We start from the raw sequence: 21520 nt of genomic DNA on the forward strand, positions 1-21520 counted from the left end.
AGTATTAGTTTTATTAAAATGTCCTCTTTATAATCATTAAATCTTGTTACTTTTGTCTTCATGGGTCTTGTAAAGCAGGTTAAATGGCCTTGCTGTTGGAAGGTGCTACAATAAAAACTTGCTAGAGAAGCTAAATATCTCTTCTATACTGCATTTACAAAACTGTACATGTACTTGTGACTGTACGTTGGCAGTGGATTAGATGGCCCGCTCTATGATGAAAGCTCATATTATGAACTTATTTGTGGTATTCATGTTGAAAACTACCATCAAAAACCAAGGTTATGACTGATAATCTTTGTGCACTTCAATACATGAGCGTCTGTGACAACAGCTTCTAGCCAGCGGTGCATGTGTAACAGGCTCAGTAATGCAGCAATGGTATTATTATTAATTGTGGTCCTTATTTTATTACTCAGTTTTATTGTTCTTTTATTATAATTACAAAGTTTGATCTGCCTCCCACTTGTTGTGCAGAACTTTTGCTGGGGGCTCCTGTACCCCTACGTGTACTTCTGGCCGCCCCACGGCGCCCTATAAATGTGTTTTTCCCGCCTTACCTCTCCCCTTTTCTTATGTGTTCTGAAAGAGAGGTAAGCGGAATTGGGCAGTTGTGATTTGTGTTTTAATGTTATGTAATTCCACTTATGAGTTCACTTTTCGTTTCTGATATGTGCATTGTTTAATTTTTGTAGGAGCCCAAATTTATAAGACGGACAATTTTGTGTTTTGGTTTTTTTTTTGTCTGCTGTAAGGCTGTAAACAGAGAGAGAATAAATGGAGATCGCGTCCAACGACATATATGTGTCGGAGATCATCACAACGCAGAGAAAGAAGCCACCGGTTACACATGTATGATATTAAGATATGTGGACATCAAAGAAGCATTAAAGAGGCTTGAGTTTGGTCAGTCAGGTTCCTTGTTTTATTGGAGATAACATGTTCCGTTACAGTTTCTGGATAGGTTGTGTGCGTTATCATCTACCAACAGAGACATTCTCTCAGTGTCGTACAGACGGACGAGGCCAGGTTATGGTCATTAAACAGGCTGATTTGAAAACCTGAAGAAGTGGCCTAGTGACACACACTCACTGATGCGCGCGCGCGCACACACACACACACACACACACACACACACACACACACACACACACACACACACACACACACACACACTCAGAGGCGACACACCGACACCGGCTCGAATGTTTACAATAGTGGAGGGCTTCGTCTTCAGAGGCGAGAGCAGCAGGTCTTTAGGGGATCTAAGTGCTGCTGCTGGCCAGTAGGGGGCGACAGTCACTGGGACAGGAAGTCCATGGCAGTGTCTCGCTCCTCCACCAGCTCTGCTGCTGTGGCGTCCATCTTGGCTCTGGAGAAGTCATTGATGGGGAGTCCATCGACCATTTTCCAGGTCTTGTTCTGTAGATAGTAACAGAGGGTTTGAGGTCGAGCTTTCTTCTGATAACTCTACGATCAACCTGTATCTCTCTTCTTCATATCAGATGCAACAATCGACTCATAAGTGAGATTTCCCCTTACAAATAATTCATGGCAGGCAGATTGATTTGTTCAGCACCTTTAAGGGGAATGCAAAGTTCACCCATGATGTAAAAAGGCATTAGGACAAGATACACAGGAACACGGAGCAATGCAAAGAGACAACATAAATGTAAACACACAGAGTCTGAAGAAGGAAAACTGGTTGATAACCCACCGTTTAGATAAATATTATCTCTGAGTGAGCTTTCAGGTTGTGCCCAACCAAACATCCACAAAGAAAGTCTCGCTGTGTTGAACTTGCTTCATGCTACACCCCTCTCGTGTCGCTCTTCGCTGCATGTTGTGGCCAACAAGCTGGTTTTCAATTAAAGCACTCACCTTGATCTGGATGGGGAAGGAGTAGATGAGGTCCTCTGGGATGCCGTAGGAGTTTCCAGCAGCGTACACACCCATGGAGATAAACTCACCCTGTTGGCAGCAAAAAACACTTTCTGTCAGTTTGCATCGATAACAACACAACAACACTTTCTCCAGCAATTTCACAGTACAGTGAAAGCTGTCCTGCAATGCCTGACTGTGTAAGCACAGGAAAACTGGGAAATCTGGCACACTTACAGTTTTATTACTTGCAATTTAATCATTGCTTATAATATTATATAAAATAATACTTCTGCTTAAAATCCCAAAAGAACCATCTATCCTCTAACTACCTGTGACTGTTATTGCTGTCAAATTAAAAAGTTCAGTGCTAGCGTCCGTTTGTCCATCCACACTGACCTCCTTGGTGCCGAACCAGATGTCCCTCATGTGATCGCAGATAGCCTTGGCGGCTGACATGGCGCTGGACAGCTTCCTGGCCTTGATGACGGCGGCACCACGCTGCTGCACTGTCTGCAGGACAAAGAGGAAAAGGTTTTAATGAACTGCTTTTACTGGAAGAAAACAAAATTACTGTTGTATCTAATTACGGCAAAAACGACCCTTAAATTCCCAGAAATGAAAGCAGTATAGCTCAATTTTTCTATTTCTTATCACTTTTCAATCTAAATCGAGGAGCTAGCTGAGCACTCACGGAGATGAAGTCTCCTCTGAGCCAGGCCTCGTCCTTGACGGCATCGTAGGCGGCCATCTCAGAACCATGGACGTTGACCTTGGCGTGATGGACGTCGGGGTACTGGGTGGAGGAGTGGTTTCCCCAGATGATGACGTTCTTCACGTTGTCAGAAGACACGCCGCAACGCATCGCCACCTGCAGGTGAAGGACAATTACAGAAGTATTAGCATTAAGCAGCAGTTCTGTTAATATAAAAAATGCACACGCATCAGCAAATCTCCAGTATGTGATCATTCAGTAATACAAACAGAAAAGAATTAGATTGTTTTTTAAAAGCAATACCAAGAATCTCTTCTCTTGTATGTGACATTTTAAAAAAAGACAAGTCAATTCATTTACATCCTACAGAATACAATAAACTTGGTTGAGTGAACACACTGAGACATCTTTAAAGTTTGTAAATGCTCTGATGATGGAACCTAAGAAGTATACTCTATTCTGGAGTAAAATCTTTGACATGAATACAGTTTCATCCTGACATCAGGTAGACATCTGATCAGACATTCCTTCAGATATTAGATTGGATCAACATTGTGTTTTTACAGTCAACTCTTGTTTACTCAACTGACAAACTGCAGTTTCAGACTATGACATTGAAAACATTTTGTCTGGCCCACACTTCTTCCAAAGTGCTGTCAGAGATAGAATAAGTTTTCTTTATAACAATAAATGGTGGTGAAAATAAAGAAATTGCAACAGAAAACAAGTTCTTAGCATTTCCAGACAATCTTACTGCAGAAGTGAACCAGAGAAAATGTGCCAAGAATTAGGGCTGTTGCAAATTATGACCTCAAAAACACAGAATAAAAAATGCAAAGTGTCAGAGCCTGACAGGAGAAAGACTAGAGGGAGGAGAGAAACGTTACTGTATTTCATGATTCAACTCAATGACGACAGCTTTCCTCTTAATAGTACCTCAAGGAAACATTTCCCACTGGACGACTGCTACAGTGTTTCCTGTCTTCTAGAAGTCTTTTGCGCAAAAACAGCCACTGTAGATAGGGGAAGTCTGTCCTTCAACCAGGGGTGTCCTATATTCAAGCCAGTGTGGTATGTAAAATGGGGTTGTTGGTAGTATAAAAGTATAGATATGTACCTGGGAGCAGGCTCTGTTGTGGTCCAGTCGGGTCAGACAAGAGAAGTTCTCTTTGGGGATGGATGGAGCGGACTTGGAGGCAATCAGACAGTTGGTGTTTGCTGGGTTTCCAACAACCAAAACCTGACAGGATGAAAATCAAACCCTTCGTCAGACAGACCACATCTGTGTTTCACCAACCACCACCAGCTAAGTGAAATTCTGATATTATTTTCTGAGACGGCTTATAACAAACATGAACAAATGACAGTCATTTCTGATGAGGACCCTGTTTTCCAAAAGAATCTTATTGCTAAGATCATTATCTTTATCTGTGGTCATTTTATTAATAAAGTGTGATAACATGCAGAGAGATGTACAAGTGAGTTCCGATAGATGGTTCCATTCTGGATCTCGTTCTCGGTTGGTGAAAAACCCACATTTGTTAATTGTTAAGTTCTGACCATGGCTGAACAATAGTCAACTTCAAATGAACTGCAATTTGAAACAGTGTAGTTTAGAATACACTTTATGCAATGTGTCTGATCCAGATTTTAAAATTCATGCTGTCATTCCTGTGACTGTCCGGCTTTTCATGGTATCTCATGTGGTAATGCTCCATCATGTTTTACATTTATTACACAGTGAATACTGAACTGAAGCCTGACCTAAAAATAAATAGATTAAATCAATATCTAATTGATATCTAATTACCGAGCTGTGATTGTTTTGTCAGATAAATTAGGTATTTTAAGCAAAAAGTTCATCCCTACTTTCAATGGAAACAGATTTTTCACTCTTATGACCACCGGTGAACTGTGTTCTTGTAGCTCAACAAAGTGGACAGAAATAATCTGCAAAGCTTTCAATACAGCACAGTTTCACTACAGCTGTTTATTAGGGCTGGGACTTCAATGCGTTAATTTTCATTAAATAATTACAGTAAAAATAGCTTGTAAAAAAATAACACATTTAATCACACCTTTCTCAGTTCCCTAGTTTCTGGCACACCGGTAAAACTGATGCACCCTCCAACCCAGTAGGTGGTGATAATGAACCTAAAGGCTGTTTGCAGCCGTGAAGAAGACCCACAGGACATGGAGTGATGAAAGTTCGGTGAACAGTGAAGGAAGGTCAGACTGCATTGAGCTTGTTGGGCGGAAAGCTTTCTTTTTAAAAAACTTGTGGTCGTGTGCAAATTGTGCAACAAAGAGTTTTCTTATCACCTCAATGTAAAACATGTTGCTGCAGAGCTAACGTTAGCTACGACAGTCCTGGTACCGGGTAACGATGTAGCCATCCCATTAGAGACCACTTTTCAAGACACTGAAAGTGCTTGAGTTTACAATAAGTCTAAAAATGTTGAATATAATTGCTATAATTGCACTTTGAGTTTGCAGTAACCTGTTAATGTAGTAGACAAGAAAAATGCAGATAAATATAAATGATACAAACATTTTTGTTGTTTAAGTTCACGTATATGTCTGTTCATCGATTCAGTCATCAACCAAATATTGCTATTTGACAAAAATGTGGTTAATTCATTATGAAGCCTCTAATTAGATACATTTTTTTAAGCGCGTCCCACCTAGGGTTGGCCCGAATATTCGGATCTCAAAATAAATATTCGGATACCACCGTCACGACTGAATATTCGGATATTCGGGTCCAGCCATAGTCCTACCTCTACTTTTTATGCATCAAATTAATATTTTGAGCTCATTAAGCTCAGAGGTGTGAATTAGGACCCCTAGAATTTGCATAAAGTAGTCCGTGAAATATCGAGTGTACATGTCAGTATGTTCCAGCTGTTATTTCAAAGTGCCAACAATCATTATCGATTACCTTTTCATACCTTTTGCTGCTCTGCTTGTTGTCAGATTGGAGCTACAAGTTCAGGATTATTAATTAGACCTGACAAACAAATGTCACTACTGACAAATTTGGCAGCCACCAATAAAAGCTGTAATATTTCTGACTTTCTACCCGACAACAGTGGATCACAGATCTAACAGACAACACAAGGACCTTGTAGTTATTTATAACCTGAGCTTCCACATGATGCAAGCTAAACTTAATGGATTCCATCAGGGATTCATAAGCATTCACATGTGAAAGGATGAACTGATAATGGCTTTGGATCTGTAAAACCAATAATAATGAATTTAAGAACCATCATCATTAGATTCAGATCAGTCACAAACCATGTCTACCATTTTACAGTCAACTTTACAGCAGAATCATTCAGTAATTCATATTACTGCCTCAATCTTTATTTTTAGATTGCGTTCTGATAGTTTTGGACATTTAATAGACACCTGTTTGGTGAAAACGGTCCTGAACTACTGGAAATGCCCCACAGTGTTGACTTTGGGCTGTTTACTTTTTGCCATAGAGTCTCTGCATGTGAAACTTTAACCTCAGGTCAGACTCGGCTTCTTTCGTCACACTTGTACAGGGCCTCAGAGGACTTTGAGTCATTGGTGCCCCCTGCTGATGTTATGGACTTTACAGAACATACTACAAATCACTCAAAGCACTCTAAGCGACTTTAATCCCTGAGCTCTGGAGACTTGTGGTTCTTTCCAGATTTGAGCTTTTGCAACAATGTGTAGCTGCTGTAAGAGGCTCAGCAGAGGGAATGTGACTGCACAGAAACAAGTGTTAAAGGAACAACCTTTTTGCTGGTAAAAGGAGACGCCGTGTAAGCACTTTCATTTCCTGTGGTCATCCGCTGCAGCTGGTTTCTTTTAAAGATCACTGACTGTCTAGCAAATATCCAGAACTCTCTTTCACTCTGATGCCTGATTGATACGAGTCACCATTTAGAGTGAATCCCTGAGCCTGTGGGCCAACAATTAAATAACAACAAATAAACGCATGAATCACTGGTTGAAGACTCACCTTGACAGTCTTCTTGGCGTACTTGTCCAGGGCGGCTCCCTGCGTCTTAAAGATGGCCACGTTGGCCTTCAGGAGGTCCTTCCTCTCCATGCCCTCCTTCCTGGGCATGGAGCCCACCAAGATGGCGGCATCGATGTCCTTGAAGCCCACCTCCACCTTGTCAGTGGGGATGACCTCTGTGGGTGGAGGAGAGGGAGGTGTTGAGCATGGATTCAGTTCGCTCTTAAAACAACTAAATTACAACCTAATGGTTCCAAGATCTTTAAGTGACAATGGATTCATGGCAAGACTTCGTTTTGTCGGCAACTTTTTCATTCTTTTTGACGATAATAAAGAAGTTCTTTATTTAGTCAACTTGACCTCAATAATCTTCCTCTAGTCTCACAGTTATCATTAACCTGCTGAACTGCAGAACAAGCTATCTGCTCTGAACAAAGACGCCCCATCAGAAACATATTGATAAGGATAAGGTGATCTACTGGCACTGATAAGCCACATTGATTTTTTTTAAACCATTAACAAAATCCATGCACCTCAACCCTCACGGTACACAGTCTGCATGATCCCCATCAACTTAAACGTGTGCCTATGTGCTTCTACTGTCTGAGATTTATTCAAAATATTGGTTCTCTCATCTTTTTTGGACAGTATTGTTCATCATTTCACACATCACTTTTGTTTATTATTCAAGTTTCATTCACACTCCTCCATTTAAGGTTTTAAACTATAAGATCTCAGATTATTTCACAGCAGAGTGAGTCTGTTTCCAGATAATATCCTACTTCCTCTGCTGATCCTGATGATAAGATGCGTTTGCTATGTGTATGTTAGATCTAAGCTATAAGTCTGCTATCAGACTGGACTTCAGTCTGGGTTCAGGTCTCCTCTGTTCGCTGTTGTTCCACCACTGCTCTGATTGGCTATTGTGGTGAGTGACCCAGCAGCCAACCAGAAGCCTTATTTTAGACACTCCTTCCTCCTCTATACAGCAGCAGCAGCAGCAGCAGCAGGGAGAGGAGGCTTCTCCACAGAGGTCACGAAGGACAAAAAACACACTCATAAACAAACACGTCATGTACCGCATTCCAGATGGAAGTTCTTCATATCATTATGGTTGACAGCAGAAGGAGCCGCTGTAGCAGCTTCCACTAGGCTGCAAATGTTAGTTAAAAATTAGTTCTCATCTGTGTGATGACAAACACGTGGGCCAAATATTAGATGCTAAAACCGAACAATGAAACCAGATTTGTACCAAAAATGACAAAATACTAGATTAGCTTTGTTCACTGGTGCCTCGACTGTAATCACCATTTTATTATTTTGTTCACTGATAAATTTTTCACATTCATTCCTTAGTATTTCACTCTTTCCTCACATGAATACTGACTTACAAACAGTAGCCAAAGATCTGTCAGTATTTGGATTTATCTTGTGAGAAATAAGATGTGCTTAGATGACCACTGTCTCCAATATTTAATTGAGAAAAATTTTGGTAAATGTTAATAACAGATCGGGGTCTGTTTCAGATAGTGATCAGGGCCAAAACATGTGATCGGGAAAGTTTGTTGCAGTTTTGTTTCAGAGAGCAGTTTTAACGGCAACACATACAGGTTTTTAGTGCAATCTGTCCAAACATCCACTATTGCTCTCTGTCTAAAATCCGCTTGGTGTGTCAGGTTACAAGTAGCTGTCCTCTTGTAAATGTCTGATGTGCATCAACACTGCCACATGCACCACTTAAAATTCTGTCCACAACCACTGGTCCTTGTGTCTGCATACATGTCTGTGGTCCTTATATGACACCAAGATTGAAACAGTCTTCAGTCTGGCAATCTTGTAAGAAGAAATCTTGTAATGACAGTAAAAATTAACATACACACACCTCACACCAGCTGCTTTGACTTCAAACAAAAAAACAAGAAGTTTTTTTTTTTTTTTTTTTTAAATCGAATGTGCCTTTCTGTATTTTTAATAAGTTAATCCATCGGCTTTAAACGGTGCAGGTTTAGAACAAAGGTTAGGTGCTGTATCTGGAATGAAGATGGGGTTGTAAACGCTCACAGGGTCTGAGAATCCGACTGATTCCTGGGTAGGTTTTCTGTGGGTCAGACGAGGAAGATAACCTCCTTAAACAGTGTTCATTTTTGACAGTTTGGTCGATATTTGTGCAATACTTCTGTCACTGAAATAGGAAATGCTCTTTTAAGATGCATTTTACATACATTTTTTTACACAAAGCTACTTTTTAAAAAAATGTTGAATACAATTTTTTAAATTTTTCCCCTTGCGGTATTGTCTTGAAATCAAGGGAAACAACTACAAATAAAACATGTAACTACAACAATAAATTAATGCACAAATATGGCCCACGTACCTAACAAAAAGGTATTTTTTTGTTTCATTCTAACTGGAATTACACATTGAAGAACAGGTGAAACCTAAAAATTTAATCTAACATTAACAGATTACTATGTTGACTGTAAAAGGAGAACAGGCTCTCTCTCAGATACATAAACACTCAGTGGGCTCACCCCTCAGCAGCGGAAGGGCACAGTCCTGCAGCTCCATGACGACTCCGTCCAGCACCGGCAGCATGGGGGGGATGTCCAGGAGGATCAGGATGATCGGCTGATGAGACGACAGCAGCAAATTCATTACTCTACAACTATTGCAATTAAGTCTGATGCTAAAATATTTCACAGACTGGTGCTTGTTTTCAGTATGAACACGAGGACCTCTCAATGACTTTCAAGCTGTCATGTGGCCAAAAACTCAGAAAGGTCATGTTTAAAACTATAACACTTCGATGGAGTCAGGTTTTTCAAGCTTTACGTTCAAACCTACAATTAATAAGAGTTTCATTTCACGTAATTCTGACCACGCCTCATTAGAAGAATCTTTCCTTCCTAACATTTGTTCTTCCAAACCCTCTGTATGGTTCATGTGGAGAGTCTCCCACAGTTCTGCTGTAGAGTGGTAACATTTTATATTGGTCTATAGGGTCATCTGACATCAATTTTTAAAGATGAAATAACACAATTACTGTTTAATTTCTTTTTTAACTCCACTACAATAGACTAAAGCACTGTTACTTCAGTTTTATTACCATTACTGTATCATACAATGAGTTAAAATACCATATATAATTCAGAAAAAAATATTCAAAACCTCAAAACTTCCAGATTTTTCATACTGTGGTGGTATTTTAATAGATACAGGCAAAACTTAGTGCACACAGCATTCCAGAAAATATTGCAATGTAGTGTGACATTTGTTGCAACAGTCAGCCCAAGTAAATTTTTTCTCAACCTGTAAAACCCACTGTTGCAGAAACACAATATCAGTTTTATTTTTTATTAATATTTTCTACTATTTGTATGTATGTATGTATGTATGTATGTATGTATTATTTAAGTTTTATTTAAAAATTTTTGGCCATTTTTTCTATTGTTATTTTTGTAATACACACACACACACACACACACACACACACACACACACACACACACACACACACACACACACACACACACACACACACACACACACACACACACACACATACATACATTATATATATATGTGTGTGTGTGTGTGTGTGTTTGTTTTTTTTCTTTCACTTTCTCCACATTTTTGACTGGTACTGTATATATGTATAATTACTTTTTTGGCTCATTTTTTTCTATATTTGGGTCTTACAGGGTTAACCACTCAATGACACTCTTTAGTTAAGAATGCATTACATCCATATGTTTATATGTTTAAACTGGCTTTTACATGGTAATTTTAGGAGTTTCTATGTTTTAACTGTTCTTTTTGAAAAAAATTAAAATTTTAAAATATTTTACAAATTTTTACAAACTTTGACATCTGTCTTTAATTGCTTGTATTTTCTTTCTTTTCACAATTTCCTGCTGTTAAAGGTGTTTGACAAAATAGTTCAGTGGGACGTTTCACACCTCCAGCAAAATTTAATCTGTACTTTGGGCCAATCAGCAGGGCTGTGTTTTTAATATCTCATAATATTTGTTTTCTTCTGGTGCAGCAGTTACAATCGCCCCTTTGTTTTTCCTTCTTTCCTCCACTGCATTACTGATAAAGACTCCAATAAGCTGAAGGCATCCCATCACCACAGCGTGTTCATTATTCATGGTGATTCCATTATGTAATGCAGCACATCGCCCAGCTGTCGGAGCACCGATCGGCTCCAGGGGGATGGGGGCTCTGCCACTGCTCTAGGTTATGTAATCAAAGTTCAGGCCGGGCCTTACCTGGTCCTTCCCGAACACATCTCCCTTGGCGATGCTGTACAGCAGGGAGTAGGCAATCTGGCCAGCAGCACCAGTCACCACAACGCGGATTGGTTCAGCCTGAAAGGACACAAACAACAAAGGTTCATGTGTATCACCGACCTAGAAAAGGAACAGGAGGAGGAAATGAGGTGGCACTAACGGCCATTGTTGCTCGGCGTTGGTTGGACCACTAACTGGGTCTTTTATTTATCCAATTTAGAAAGTGTAAAAACAAAAATCAGTAAATCAGAGGCTCCTCCTCCTGAGGAACTCTGTCCTCTACCACCAGACTCCATGGAGAAATTCGTGCAGAGTACAATGACCTTGCACACTAGCAGAAGATCAGTTTAATTTTAGACTTTATGGTATGTGACGGTGTCCTTCTGTTAATTCTGCATGCATAAAATTATTAAAGCAGCAGATAAACTTCCTTTATGCTTGTAACACACAGCTTTCTAAGTGTGCAACAACGACTGGAGTAAAGCACAATACAAGATGCAGACAAGATGCTATTCATAAGTCGGCTTGCATCTTTTTCTAAGTGGCAGCAACTTCTCTGACATAAAAAAAGAGGTGGCAGGTTTGAGGACTGAGGTTGAACTGGAGTCGTGATTGGTCGCTGAGACAGGATGACAGAAAGGCCGCTGATGCCACGCAGCAGATTAAAATGGAGACAGATGAATGAATGTACAGAAGAAGTGTTAAACTACTAATGTGCACTTTCGGCTTCACACCGTGAATCGCACCGTTGAGCCTTCAAGGTTTCAGTCAAACACTGTCTGCTAAAACCGAGCTGTAACTGCGCCACAAACGAAACCGCTGCCTGCAGCTCCGTCCTTGGACTTGTATTGTGAATTCAGTCAACCGCCATTAAAACAACAAAGAAACAATATTAGCTACTGACTGTAAACCAGGACGCCCTCTGGTCAATGTCAACTGTTTAGGGCATCATTGAACAGGAAACGACGCTTCGGTAGAGGACGTGTATCGTTTTAGGGGCATTTTCACTCTCAGACAGTTGGAAGGAAATGAAGCAGCTTACCATTTTTAGCTAGCGGATGAAGATGCGGAGTTTCTGCTGCAGCTGCTCTCCCTGCTCAGAGTGGACTAGACGGAGAGGTCACCTCTATCTCGCTATTGTAAAGTCAGGCGGTGAACCGACTCGGCCCGCAGCCACCACGGGACTTGTAGTCGTTTTACAGCGCTGAGGTAAGCCTTTTTAACGCAGCACAATCGACCACAAGAACACTTCCTCCCAGAATGCATCGGTCTGGCCAGACCCGCCCACCAGTGCCAAACATGGGAGATGATTTTCTGAAAAGCCTCTTTTTTAACGGAAGCTTCCCGAAGCTGTGCGTTGGCGGCATCTGGCGGCCGGAAGCGAAACTGCACCACTCTGATGAGCTGCTGGGTCAACATATAATTGATATATATATATATATATATATATATATATATATATATATATATGACTTTGCACAAACAAAATGGTTGTGTTGAGTCATGTAGTGGCAATAATAGCGAGACGCTGTTGACAGACAACCTGTTTTTGGATACCATCATCCTTTCTGTAGTCACAATAGTTCATACAGCTGACTTGGCATTTCTTTCTGAAACCAAATGGTCCTTTTCTGTGTTTCTCTCCTGGTCATCGCTCATTTAGCTGTGCACATGTGGAGGCTGCATGTCAACTAACTCTTTATCTTGTAAATGAGGTTTGGAAAATAAAAAGCCAACTCAGCATCTACTAGGCATAAATATATATCACTTCTAGCAATATGAAACTCCTATAAAGACTTTCTAAATAACCACAAATCATTCAAGAATCTCCTTAATAGTTCCATCACCCCCTTACGAAGCCAATCAAGTACCCACAGAACCCACATGGAAACCTGTAAAAACAAACAACCCCTGGATCTTCACCCATACTCCTCAAGAACCACCGAAACACACAATAACCTCTAGTAATTCCATTATCCTTAGAACCCCACATGACTCTCTGAAATGCCTTAAGAACCCCCTAAAGAACTCATGGGTCCCATTTAAATCGCCCGTAAAAAATAAATAAATAAAGCCAAAATTTCTGGAAATATTGCAGCTCCTCTGGTATCTCTGGACCGACCTCAAGAAACATTAGTAACCCCCCACAGACCATTCAAATCCCTCCAAGAACCACTAGAAACACCTTAAAGGTAACAGAAATTTATCAAAAAGGTTCTTTAGAAATATAAGAACTGTACCAACTTCAGGATTTGAAACTCTTTCTAGGACCTAAGCACCCCACAATTCTACAATTTCATTTAGCAGACGCTTTTATCCATAGCGACGTACGTCTGAGAGTAGATCCAACACAAGCAGGGATCTAGTCAGGAGGAAACAACCTGGATAAGATATATATAACAAGTTCAAGTGTGATAACAGGACCGTGGTGTCTACAGGGAGTGCAGGAAGTAATAGGAGGTGGTAAAGAGCTGCTTTTTAGTCTTTTCTTAAAGACTGAGAGAGACTCTGGAGATGGAACAGAGTTTGGCAACTCATTCCACCACCGGGTAACCACAGAGGAGAAGAATCTGACTATGGACCGGCCCTTTTGTGGTGGTTGTATCAGGTGATTTTTGCTGTCTGAACGCAGTGAGGGAGGGAGAGTAGACCTGAATGAGAAAGTTCAGGTAGGAGGGAACTGTTTTCATTCTAATGTTGAATGCAAGTGTCAGAGTTTTGAATTTTATGCTGGCAGCAACTGGAAGCCAGATAAGCGATCTGAACAGCGGAGTGAGCCTTAGAGTAATGTCAAAATCCTTTATAACACCTTCAAAAACTCCTAGAACTTGCCATTGAACCTTACAGCATCCTCAACCTCAGTTTGAAAATCCCAGTTTGATCACCTGGTTTCTAGATGATCAAACAGTTTTATCTCATTAATCTGAGAATGTCGATCCGATGTACCAAGTCTCCACATTTAATGAAACATTTCAGACACATTCAATGTGTCATATATAATTAGAAAATCTTAAAATATAAAATATTATATTTATATAGTTCTAAAATCTTGAACTCTGGACTGTCAGAATGTGATTCTAGATTTTGCTTTGCTTTGCTTTGCTTAGATGTCAAAAATGAAATCAAGGTCAACATGTTGACCTTATTTAGGGAAGCTTAGGGGCTTTAATGAGCTGAGGAAGAATTCACCACAAGCACAAACTGTAGCTGATGGGTTATGAAGAACTACTTGGATGTTTTTGGACTAAAAACATTTAAGGTAGATTATTTTCAGGCAAACAAACTGTTGAAGGGGTTTAGAATATTTCCATAAGGATTATGTTTCTTTACTTTATTGTATCATGATTTATGTAAAATATACCAACACCTTACAATGAATTTTAACCCATTTTAAATTCACTCATGATCACACACATCATGGAACTCAAATGCATTTTGTGACATCTTGTGGCCAAGAGCAGAACTGCAACAGATGAATGATTTACTGGTCTGGTAATGCAAAGCATTTCATGACACAACAGAAGGTCAGAATGATCTTTAGTCCCCTCTGAAGAGTTCTGTAACTCCTCAAGAATAACAAATCTAAAATGAGAAAAGTTCTGTAGAGTCTGCAACTGTAATGTAACCTGGGTAACACATGGACACAGCATGGAGTGTCTTAAAATATCTCAAGAAACAGATCCTGAAGGAATCAGATTAAATATGCCTGAAGTGCCTTGAGAAACCCACTAAGAACCCACATGAAAGTTAAATCTGAAACATTTTCTGCCCAGTCTGACCCAATGAACCCTGCCATAAAAACCTCTTCAAGAAGCTGACATCCTCCATTTCCTGGAATGGTTTGAGAAACTATCCGAATGCCCATGGAACCAAGTAGAAAGCCTTTGCATCAAACAACCACAGGGACATCATCAGTACTCCTTCAGGACCATCTAAACTGTGGAACTCCTGAAACAAGTCAAAATCCTGAAAATACTGGAGCTACTCTGGTGTCCCTGGACCCTCCTCCAGAACCTTAGTGATCCTTTGTTGGTCCATAGAATCCCTTTAAGAATCCCCAGAAAACTCAAAGGTCAGGCTACCTTATTTAAAGTGTTCAGAAGAAAAGCTATAACTATAGCAACTGAAGGATCCCTTTAGACATTTTTGAAGAGCCCTTTCTAGGACACAAGCACTCTGGTGCCTTGTCAAAAACATCTACAACACAATCAAAAACACTTATAATCTGCTGATGAACCTTACGATGTCCTTAAGAAGTGCTTAAGCACAGTTTTAGCTCATCATCCTGAGAACTACTGACCGGAGAACATAGAAGAGGGAGCACTGCAGTGCATGAACCATGACTCTCTACAGGTAAGCAGCTTCACTTAATGATCCTTTAAGAGACTTAAATGTCACAAGTAAAGAGCTTTTCCGTTTGTTTTGTTGTTAGAAGCATTTTGGACAAGAAAGCCATTAAGTCCCTATGGAACCTAAATAAAATGTACCTTAAATTTCCCACTTCAGAAACTCTGCAACTAACCTTCTAATGAACCCCAAATCCTCCAAAAATCCTTAAATATATCTAAAATGTCCCAAGAACCAGTGGAACTTCAGTAAACCCACTTAAACCCCAATCGGGCCAATTTTTAAGATCATAATTTTTCACCAACCGAAGAAAACCATAGACCTTTCAAATAAACACAGACTAATTAGATAACTTATCAACACCATTTCTTCCATGTATCCCAATAAAAACTCTTGGAATGCCTCGAGAAAACAAGAAGAACCAATGAAATCCACTTACACTCCAAAACAGCCACCAAGAACATTTGCAGGAACTGAAAAGTCAAGGACCTTTTCAGAAGCTGGGATTATACTGACAGCTGCGGACATCACTAACACAGAGGTGTTCTTATTGGACTATCTTCTAGTCCACTTGTAGAACACGTTCATACATGTGCAGTACACGGGTGTCTTCTTATTTTGCATGTATGTGCCACAGCTGAGCAGTCCCACTTACATAATGGCTGCCAAACTCAAAAACTTGGAGGGTGCATGAATGTCCACACCAAGGATCATGTCCATCATCAAATTTACCCTGTCAAGTACAACACTAGTCTGACAATTACATGAATTCATTAAGAATAAACATTTTAATAATCTAAACATGCTTCAGATTGTGTTGGTGACTACACAAAAACTTTTCCGGGTGAATTTGCACTCACAAGGTCAGTTTTCTAAACTCCAGAACCTCTGCCACTAAGTCTTCTACTGCAGTAGAGGGTAATGGTGTTAATGACACATACAGCACAAAGGACCACACTTAAAAGACTCAACAGCAACAGGTTTTTCCCAAACAGCTGCCCTGCTGAGTGCTCCACAGGGCTCACCATGACTTGAAAGGTCGGAAACAATGGGAACCATTCACAGAGGCATCCCCGATTATTCTGGGTGACTAGTGAGAGTAAAAGGTCGAAAGGTCACTCGAGGTCAGGTTCATTTCCCAGACTACAGGAAGTCACTGGGTTCAGTTGCCAACTTATTAAGTTGCCGGTCAGCCTGTTATCTGTGGCCTCGCAGGAGGTAAATCTGCAGAGCCGTCTGATCTGCTGACGTTTATAGAGCCGAGCAGCAAAACAGTCTGACTTCATTAACAACAACAGTCAGGAGGTCAACGGGCAAATGCTCAATTTCTATACAATAATACAATACATGATAATGACACAGTATAAAATACAATAAAACTGTAGATGCCTTAATAAACCACCTCTGCCTGGATCCCCAAACCAGAACTAAACTAACGGGTGTGGTGTCAGTGCCACTGTTTCTGGTAGACATCTATCAATCAAAGTTAAACACTGAGAAGTTTTCCCCTTGAAAATAACCCCTTCGTATCTTAAAACAGCTTAGATGTAACTCTGCACCACTATTTCCTCAATAATATGCAGATCTACCACGTTCCAGCCTCTCTCTGCACTCAGCCCTCCACTCCATGTTTCAGCTCTAGCACCAGCTCACTTGCAACCTGCTCACACACGACAAAACTACTCTGCGCTACACAATAACACATTGTACCATTTGAGTAATTCAGCCGTACATTTTAAAACCAGAAACAGAAGAATGATAAAAAGCTGACAGGATTGGTTCCACAGATTTGTTCCATATGAACGTATGAATCCATGTTTTTGAGATAGACTGATTCACTGCAGTTTCAGGGTGTTTGATGCTTATTTCACTCAGTTGACAGTAGTGCCAGTTGTGCATGACGTTGTTCTTGTGCATTAATTAGGGTCAATAAAGTAATGGTTTTCCCATTTGATGAAGAAGATCTTTACTGAACATACACACAGAACCCTGTCCTCAGCCTCAACCAAAAAGATTTCAGCTGCAGAATAACGCACCTAGAATGCTCAGTAGTTGCAATGTGTCAACCAACTGCTAGCTGAAGAGAGAGAGGTGAAGGAGATGAATGTGTTCAGTGTCAGCCAGGTGAGGTTTTCAGTTACAGAGTCATGTCCATCCTTCAGCCTGTCAAGGACAACCAGGGCAGCCATGTTGGTCTCTGTGCTGTTCAGTGTTCAGTTTCTGCAAAGCTGCCTGGAGCTAAAACAGTTGAACAGAGCTGGCAGCCAGGTAGGAGCTGACCGTGGTGCTGATAATCTGCAGCCTGCATCAAGGCAGCAGCAAACACACCAAGGAGGACCCAAAGCACTGTAATCCGGCCTTTAAAATAAAACTCATCGGAAAAACTATACATTGTGTTTTTCAAAAAAGTATATTAAGATCAGCACTATCTTTGTAGAGATTTATTCATCCTTTAAAAAAAAAAAGTTAAAATCACCTTCTTTATTTGGTACAGTAGTTACATTCAGGATAAATAAAGATATTTATTTGTAAAAGCAAATCTGTTTTGTAAACCCTATGGATTAATCGGTTACTAACTTTTCATTTCTACTACTGTAACGTTGTTCAAAACATTAACAATAACCTTTCCAACTGCAATAAATTCAAAACAAGACTGAAACTAAAGGGAAATTATTATGCAAACCTAAAACAATTTTCGTTAGGTGGTGAAACTGCTTTTTTGTTGAACCGGTTAATTATCTAGAAACCACATGAGCTGCACCAGCATAACATTCTGTATATAGTGCTGTATGTGCCTGTGTATGCTATGTTATATTTCATATTTTATTGCCACTCTCATGGTAAACACCAATATGATCCGTGCTGAAAAGTGCCCTTTTTTGCAATAAAAAATGATGAAAATCTGAGGAACAAACTAAGGACAGAGTAAGTGGATTTTAAAAATGGTAATGTGTCCATAGTGGAAAGGACAGTAGAAAGCTGCATAAAATACAATCCTGGGTCATACTGTAATTTTGATAATATCTTGATTTATTGTTAGCTCTAGAAGTATTTTTATATCAACAGTGTAATGCTGCTTACAAATGCATGGTGAATTTTCTGACCACTGCAGCTGTCAGATTAAATCTGTTTATTTATTTAGTCATTGCTTGAGTTTTAATACAATTTCATACATCCGCAAAATAAGAATTTCCCTGTACAGTGTAACTGCCTAGTTTCTGTGCATACGAGAATAAACCTAAATAAAATAAAATAACTGTATACTAGTTTTTTCATTTTGTTTTTATTTATATATATATATATATATATATATATATATATATATATATATATATATATATATATATATATATATATATATATATATATATATATATATATATATATATATATATATATATATGACATTGGCTTTTTGGCCAATAACTGATCTGTCGATATTGCCCAACTGTCAGTTTCTGATTCCGATATCAATCAATACCAATACCGATATATGCAGACTATTTAACTAATTTTAGGTAATATTACATGTCTCCTGTCGTGGATTTAACACATCATGCCTAATTTTATTGTGATGCCCTATTGGATGCATTCCTCAATGCAACTAGGCTTTCAGATGGAAACACTGTCTGTGGAAAGTAAGAAAACTACTTTAATTTATGGAAAAATGCCATTTAAAATCGTCTCAAACAACAGTTCACACTCTCCCTCCCTCTGTAAGTCCGGTAAGTCGGTTTTCATGATAGGCAAAATAACCGATAATGATACTGACCGATATTACGTTTCTATGGCAATATAGGCGCCCATAATATATGCATAGTGTATTTTTTATTTATATATATATATATATATAAAAGAAACTTGGAGAATGGATTAAAAACATTTGGATTTTATTTTGAAAACACAAAGAGGATGGTGTTGCGGTTGCTCTGCCTAACTTCATCATGGCGCTGATCACTTCACCAAAGCTGCCAGGAGGACACGACTCTCCCTGAATTAATGATGACGGGTCAGAAAAGACGCAACCTGCTTCACCCAGGAAGCTGCTGCGAGGCTCCCGGCGGCCAAGTTCACACCTGAAGCCCAGAGCAGAGGCAGCTCCTGCCTGTTCCCCCACTGCAGCCCGAATAAAGCCCGATGAGACACACCTCACTGACGCAGACATGTATGAGGAGCACACCGGCCTGCTGCGGCCAACTTCAGCTGCACTATTTTGGCTCTACTGGTGCGTTCAAGGACGCGCGGTCAGCTCCGTCCCCGCTGCTTTGAACTCACCTGTGTGGAGACCGCCCGAACCACCAGGTACATGGAGGTCAGCAGCGTCAGCATGGTGCCGGAACTCTCTTATCTTCCACCGAAAACTGACGTCTTGTGGAGCAGAAATGGCGCCTGGACCACGGAACCGAGAGGAAGACAGAGGGGGAGAGAGAGAGAGAGAGGGAGAGAGAGAGAGAGAGAGAGAGAGAGAGAGAGAGAGAGGGAGAGAGAGAGAGAGAGAGAGAGAGAGATGGAGACAGGTAGATACCCACAGAGAGAGAGAGAGAGAGAGAGAGGCAGGTGAGACAGGATACCGCCGCGGCACCGGAGCAGACTGGAACCGCGCTGCAGTCCGACTTCCACGGCTTTTTGAGCCTCGTGTGCCCGGGACTAACTCACACCTCCACCCCCTGCTGCCACACACACAGTAACACACAGACACACACTGCTGCCACACACACAGTAACACACAGACACACACTGCTGCAGTCGGTCTAGTCCCTTAATACGATTTTGAGGACGCAAATAGCCTCTGACTGGACTAAAGCTTTTCATGGCAGATCACAGGTGCTAATTAATGGGACTGAATGAACACAGGGGAATGTGGGAGTTGTGTGTGTGTGTGTGTGTGTGTGTGTGTGTGTGTGTGTGTGTGTGTGTGTGTGTGTGTGTGTGTGTGTGTGTGTGCGCAGGTGACGTCACTGCAGGGGACTAGGACGTCATGGCTGCTCCAACCCAGGAGGCATGTTTTGGGGTCACATGAGGACAGAAGGACTGCAGCAGAATCAGAACCCACTGGACTGTAGAGCGGCAGTGAGGATGGACGTGCAGGACAAGGACCTAAAAGAGATGAAAATGCCAGACTGAAAGGAAAGGCAGAAGGTGCAACATCTACTTTTCCACTTAACTCTCATGTTTGACAAAAAAAAGTACAGATTTTATTTTATTTTTTTTACATTTCAGTCACACTCTCAGTTGAAGACTATTTTTTTGCAACAGTCCATATGCAGCTTTAGCAGTATAGGGAAACTGAAAGATTAAATGGAGATTCCATAAAAAACACGAACTTCTGTAGTCAGGTTTTGTATGTGTGAGGAAGCATCAGTTGTTCCAGTAAATGCCCCATAACAGCTTAGGGGTTGTTCCAGAATTGGAGGACATTTGAGCTTCAACATTTCTGAAAAATAAACCTTCTCTTTTCCAGTTTTCTGCTCCATATTGATCAATAATACATAAACTATCAAAGACTTGATTGGCTCAGCTTACACATCAATGGTACCATTTTTATTCCATGTTTTATTTGTTGTTTGCTAATCCTACTCTAATCACAGTAACAGGGTTGCTAATCCATGCTAATGTTAGCTTTTTCTCAGCAGTAGAAGCTAGATATTTAGCTGTTACTGCTGACCAAGAGGACAAACTTACTGATGGAAAACAGTCAAAAAGAATTAGTCTGATCCTGATAACATGAGGTAGAGTGAGACATTCAATCAAGGCTGACAGTGTGATGAAAATATGAAAAATAGAAGAGAGGACATAGCTTTGCTCTACCCATTCTTAAGGAAAACTGTTTGATGATGTAAACGACAAAAATGAGACATAAAACGACAAGAACCTCATCAGCAGGTTATGCTAACATGTTGTGGGACACAGGTTCCATGCATGATAATTATTATTTAAAATATTATATTGATTAAATTGTTTAAAACGACAGAAACGAAACAGAAAATGACAAAAACGAGACACAAAACGACAAAAATGAAACAGAAAACGTCAAAAACAAGACAGGAAACGACAAAAACGAAACAGAAATTGACAAAAACAAGACACAAAAGAAAGTGGTTGTAGAAGTGATTCCAAGTATTCATCCTCTTTAAGTCAGTATGCAGTAAATGCACCTTTGGCTGCATCTACAGCATTTAACCTGTGTGGATTGGTCTCAGTGAGCTTTGTACTCGACGGCTTTACCCCATTCCTCTTTGCAAAACTGCTTAAGCTCCATCAGGCCAAACAGGTATCATCATGAGC

At 40.2% G+C, this 21520-nt stretch overlaps 1 protein-coding gene across 2 annotated transcripts; it reads right to left on the reverse strand.

The window, feature by feature from the left end:
* Positions 1–911: 911 nt before the first annotated feature.
* Positions 912–19665, reverse strand: LOC111583457 (malate dehydrogenase, cytoplasmic-like). 2 transcript variants are annotated; one of them, XM_023292576.3, is made up of 9 exons: positions 19511–19665; positions 10868–10966; positions 9128–9224; positions 6597–6772; positions 3714–3836; positions 2576–2752; positions 2281–2394; positions 1882–1971; positions 912–1422 (listed from the first exon to the last, which is right to left on the reverse strand). In XM_023292576.3, exons 1-9 carry the CDS (start codon positions 19562–19564, stop codon positions 1300–1302), a joined length of 1053 nt encoding a protein of 350 aa, XP_023148344.1. In that variant the 5' UTR covers positions 19565–19665; the 3' UTR covers positions 912–1299. The 2 variants fall into 2 exon arrangements, with proteins under 2 accessions (XP_023148344.1, XP_023148345.1); XM_023292577.3 differs by lacking the exon at positions 19511–19665 and adding an exon at positions 11931–12088.
* Between the last annotated feature and the right edge of the window lie 1855 nt (positions 19666–21520).

This window comes from Amphiprion ocellaris, chromosome 4 (genome assembly GCF_022539595.1).
Source record: "Amphiprion ocellaris isolate individual 3 ecotype Okinawa chromosome 4, ASM2253959v1, whole genome shotgun sequence".
In the NCBI taxonomy this organism is placed as follows: Eukaryota; Metazoa; Chordata; class Actinopteri; family Pomacentridae; genus Amphiprion; species Amphiprion ocellaris.